General features: G+C 33.9%; 2 protein-coding genes across 2 annotated transcripts; one reads left to right on the forward strand and one right to left on the reverse strand.

Annotated features, from left to right (window-relative positions):
• The first annotated feature begins 570 nt into the window (after window positions 1-570).
• LOC127084640 (proliferating cell nuclear antigen) lies at window positions 571-2,488 on the forward strand. The gene is made up of 4 exons (NM_001426895.1): window positions 571-1,069; window positions 1,628-1,780; window positions 1,876-1,973; window positions 2,097-2,488. Exons 1-4 carry the CDS (start codon window positions 751-753, stop codon window positions 2,325-2,327), a joined length of 801 nt encoding a protein of 266 aa, NP_001413824.1. The 5' UTR covers window positions 571-750; the 3' UTR covers window positions 2,328-2,488.
• Window positions 2,489-2,964: 476 nt separating this feature from the next.
• LOC127080654 (probable sugar phosphate/phosphate translocator At3g11320) lies at window positions 2,965-4,252 on the reverse strand. Its single transcript, XM_051020964.1, has 4 exons — window positions 3,803-4,252; window positions 3,620-3,723; window positions 3,302-3,530; window positions 2,965-3,120 (listed from the first exon to the last, which is right to left on the reverse strand). Exons 1-4 carry the CDS (start codon window positions 4,250-4,252, stop codon window positions 2,965-2,967), a joined length of 939 nt encoding a protein of 312 aa, XP_050876921.1.
• Window positions 4,253-4,588: the final 336 nt, after the last annotated feature.

Below are 4,588 nucleotides of genomic sequence, written 5' to 3' on the forward strand. Positions count from 1 at the left end.
TAATAAAATTAATAATATTAAGTAAATTAACAACATAAAATAAAGTTTATATTATTAATTACATTAGAAACATGATTTTGAAATTAAAAAAAATAAAATCCAAAGCTATCGCCTCACTTATAACCGTGTTTGGGCCGATCTTGTTTTTTAAAATGGTGCACGTTGTTATTTACAATTCATAAACATATTAAAATTATAAACTCTTTTTTGATGTTGCTTTAATAAATCACTTTAAATATCAGATATAGTATATTTTACTAGTTATAGTCCTCAGATATATTTTTGATAGTCAATTTATTAGTAAACTTATAAAATAAAAAACAATTAAAATTTATTTATGAACATTTAAAATATATTTATAATTTTAATAAATTAATGAAGTACAACTACACTTACTCGCAACTTTTTTTAAGACCCTTCTAATTCTAATTTTAATAAAGTCAAAGAAACTTCTCCCATTCTCTTCTTTTTTCCTTTCTTAACACACTTGCTCAAGTTTTGTTTTTGTTTAAGAAATCCAATAAAAAGAAAATAAAAAAAAGGAAAATTAAAATAATAAAGTTCCCTCCACAAATTGGGTAAAATATAAGCGGGAAATGAATAATTTCATCCAATCCCGCCTACGGTTCTAGAACTTTCCACTATATAAACCATTTCCCTCCTCATTCAACCATAGATATTTCATATTCCGCCCATTCTCTTCCAAATCCCTAACCGTCAAAACCCTAGTTCTTCAGATCCACCGTCAAGATGTTGGAACTCCGTCTCGTTCAAGGTTCACTTCTCAAGAAGGTTCTGGAATCGATCAAGGAGTTGGTGAACGATGCGAACTTCGACTGTTCGTCTACTGGTTTCTCTCTGCAAGCTATGGATTCCAGCCACGTTGCTCTTGTGGCTCTGCTTCTCAGATCGGAGGGGTTTGAGCATTATCGGTGTGACCGGAACCTTTCCATGGGTATGAATCTAAACAACATGGCCAAGATGCTCAAGTGTGCTGGTAATGATGATATCATTACTATTAAGGCTGATGATGGAAGTGACACTGTTACCTTCATGTTTGAAAGCCCTAGTACGTTTCATTTTATCAACGCTTTTTTTATTTTCGTTTAATTATTTTTCTGCTTCTAAAGTTTGTGTTATTTAGGGTTCAGGGTTTTGTGTTCAACATTGAACACAAAACCCTAAACCCTAAATCTAAAACCCTTATTGATATAGTTTTCATTATTGAATGTTAATTTCTAATGTTAACATCTTTCCCCTTTCTAATTATGACATGTGTAGCTGTTCTCTGGGATATTAGTTAACCCGCATGTTTACTATGAGTATTTTATTAGTTAGCTGTTGTAGTTGACATAGTATTTGTTGAGTGCTTAAGTTAGCTTTTGTAGTCACCATGTTATTTGTTGAATGCTTAAGTTAGCCGTTGTAGTTCCCATGATATCTGTAGAATGCTTAATTGGTGCACATTTTTTAAAAATTTCAGGATTTTATTGTTCAGTTCTGTTAGATTTATGTATGCTATGTTCATATGTTGATGACATATCTGTTTTGGTGTCATTTATGACTGGTTTGTTAGCTATTGTAGTTGGTGTTATTCTAACTTAATTGTTTGGATTATGTTATGAAGCCCAAGATAAGATTTCTGATTTTGAGATGAAGCTGATGGACATTGATAGCGAACACCTTGGAATTCCGGAGGCTGAATATCATGCCATTGTTAGGATGCCATCAGCTGAGTTTGCTAGGATTTGCAAAGATCTAAGTAGCATTGGTGATACTGGTAATCACTTTTATACTAATTTTCAGGGTTTTACTATTGATTGACTGTTCCCTTTTTGAGTTATGCTGATTGCTGGTCAATTTGTGCTGTTGTAGTTGTCATTGCGGTTTCCAAAGAGGGTGTCAAGTTTTCCACCAAAGGAGATATTGGAAGTGCAAATATAGTTTGCAGGCAGAATACTACTGTGGACAAGGTGAGACATTGAATACTTAACTATTTTCCAACAATAGACTCTTATGGGTTGATAGTTGTATGTGTTTTATTCAAACTGAACATAAAATTGATGCTAATGGTGTATTTGATGGTTATGTTGCAGCCTGAAGAAGCTACAGTCATAGAGATGAATGAGCCTGTTGCCTTGCAGTTTGCCCTGAGATACATGAACTCTTTTACAAAAGCAACCCCTCTGTCCAGTTCAGTTACTATCAGTCTGTCAAATGAGCTGCCAGTTGTTGTTGAGTACAAGATTGCTGAGATGGGGTATGTTCGGTTCTATTTGGCTCCCAAAATAGAGGAGGACGAAGAAGAAACCAAACCACAAGCTTAGTCTGATATTAGGTTTTGAATTTGGACTTAGATGTAGGATGTTTTTATACATTACTACTGTTTGGCACTCTATGCATTTGAAAGACGTGTAAGCTTCATTGTCACATTATTTTCTACTTCTACAAGAACAATTCTAAACAATGAATGAGTGGTTATTTTTCACACTGGTCTTTTTATTTTATTGCATTTATTATTTTGAACGGCTTCAAACAATGTTGCTTAATTGAGGCCAGACAGTGTCTAATTACTGCACCTAACTATATTCTGTCAGCCATATTTAACTAAGACATTTGGTAGGGAAATAATCTACATGATTTACAAGAGCTTATGTTAAATTTATAGGTCAATCCTGTACAAGATTTAGAACAATTAAGGTCAATTTATACAGATTCTTTTGTTAGTCAGCTAGATCTTTAGCATATTCTAAATCTAAGCTTCCACCTTTTTTCAGATGTTGATTTTCTACAGTCATGATCGTTTCTGAGTTAAGTAACACTCCTTCAACATATGGTGAAAGAACTGCCAAAATTAGATCATCAATGAATCAAGGATCAAGCTGTAAAAATTTGAGAGGAAACATTCCCTGTTGATGCTTGAGCAGATTAAGAAGTGGTTAGAAGCAATATTGATTGTTAGGATCAAATATCTCTCTTGCTTCTCTTCTTGGCTTCACTATATAGGATAACCCCAATGACTGTTAGAGAATATCCCAACATTCCAGTAATTGATACAGGATTTTTAAATATCATAATGGAGATAACAACTGCCACAGCTCCTTTTGCATTTCCTAGGACCTAGAAAAGTCATCATATGTTTAGTCAAAGATGTACACTATCATCATGTTTAGTTACCTGTAGTAGTCTATTTATTGCAGTAAAAACAGCATTCTGATTTCCTAATGCATATCAAAGGTTTTCCACGGCCTCAACACTTATGGAGTATATAGGAAATAACACAATTTTGTTTCATGATTACCTGAAGTGTTAATTCACTGGTGTGCTTTGTGACTAAGAAATTGGTCAAGTTAACCAAATACGCAAGTACTGAGTTGAAGAGAAGTAACCACACAATACTTGAATCTTCTCTAGCAAGTTGAATTGTAATTCCAAGAACATTTTCCTCCATTATAATTGAAGCAGGAAGTAGGAATCCAACAGCCACCGGAGCCATGTACATAAGAAGGTTCATAGAATTCAACTTTTCCCTGATAAATCAAAGAAACTAATTCATTACAATGATTGGAGAAACAGTCAATATTGAAATACAATGTTATCAGAAAGTCGAGTTCATTACGCATCAGAAGAAAGCAAGACCCCTTGAAGCACTGATTTGAGTGCCCTTGCTGCTGTAGCACTGATGCACATTATAAATCCAAATAGATGAAAACTCGGTTCTCCCTACAAAATAACTAATCAGCAAAATACATTTTTCTTGTAACACAAGTTACCAATATTCGGTATAAGACAGAGGACATACCCCACTAGCAATCATAACACCAGTAATGACAGGAACAAGAGCCATGTAAGTAAGCCAAGTCTCCTTCTTAAGAGTCATAAGATAAGCAAAAATCGCGGTAAAAAACGGGGTTGTAGAACCAATAGCTTGATTAAAAGACACAGGAAGATACTTTAGGGAAATATTCCCTCCAACCACAGACAAACAGAATATAAGTCCAAGCGATGTTATCTTCATAAATTGAACCTTTGATCTAACCGTTTGCAGTGGAACCACCTTCATCCATGACATTGCAATGTAACTTAGGATTGAACATGCCATCATGTGACATAGTGTCAAAAATATTGGATACTTGAAACCGTAGTTGCTTAAAAGGTACTTGTTTAATAGCAATACTCCAATGTTTGATGCATACCATAAACTTATCAAGCTCACCCCGAATAGTTGTCCAGATAATGGTGGTACCCTCATTGTAACTAACTATTTAATTGATGTTTTTCTTTTTTGTTATTTTTGCTAGAGATGAAAAATTTGGAACTTTGATTGATAAGATAGATTTTTTGTTATGTGGGAGGAAAAAAGAGTGAAATGAGGAAATGAGAATTGGTTTTAGGGGGAAGAAGGAGAAGGGTTGAAAGAAAGAGAGAGAGAGGGAAGGAGAATGAGTGATGCAGAGTGAGAAACTCTTTGGAGATCAATATTAGTGTTTGGAAAAGGTTGTTAAAACATGATGAGATTGAGGGGATATTATCAGTTTATACTATTATTAAAATAATCTACTTTTTAATACATATATTAAAACATTTT

This window comes from Lathyrus oleraceus, chromosome 5, assembly GCF_024323335.1.
Source record: "Lathyrus oleraceus cultivar Zhongwan6 chromosome 5, CAAS_Psat_ZW6_1.0, whole genome shotgun sequence".
In the NCBI taxonomy this organism is placed as follows: Eukaryota; Viridiplantae; Streptophyta; class Magnoliopsida; order Fabales; family Fabaceae; genus Lathyrus; species Lathyrus oleraceus.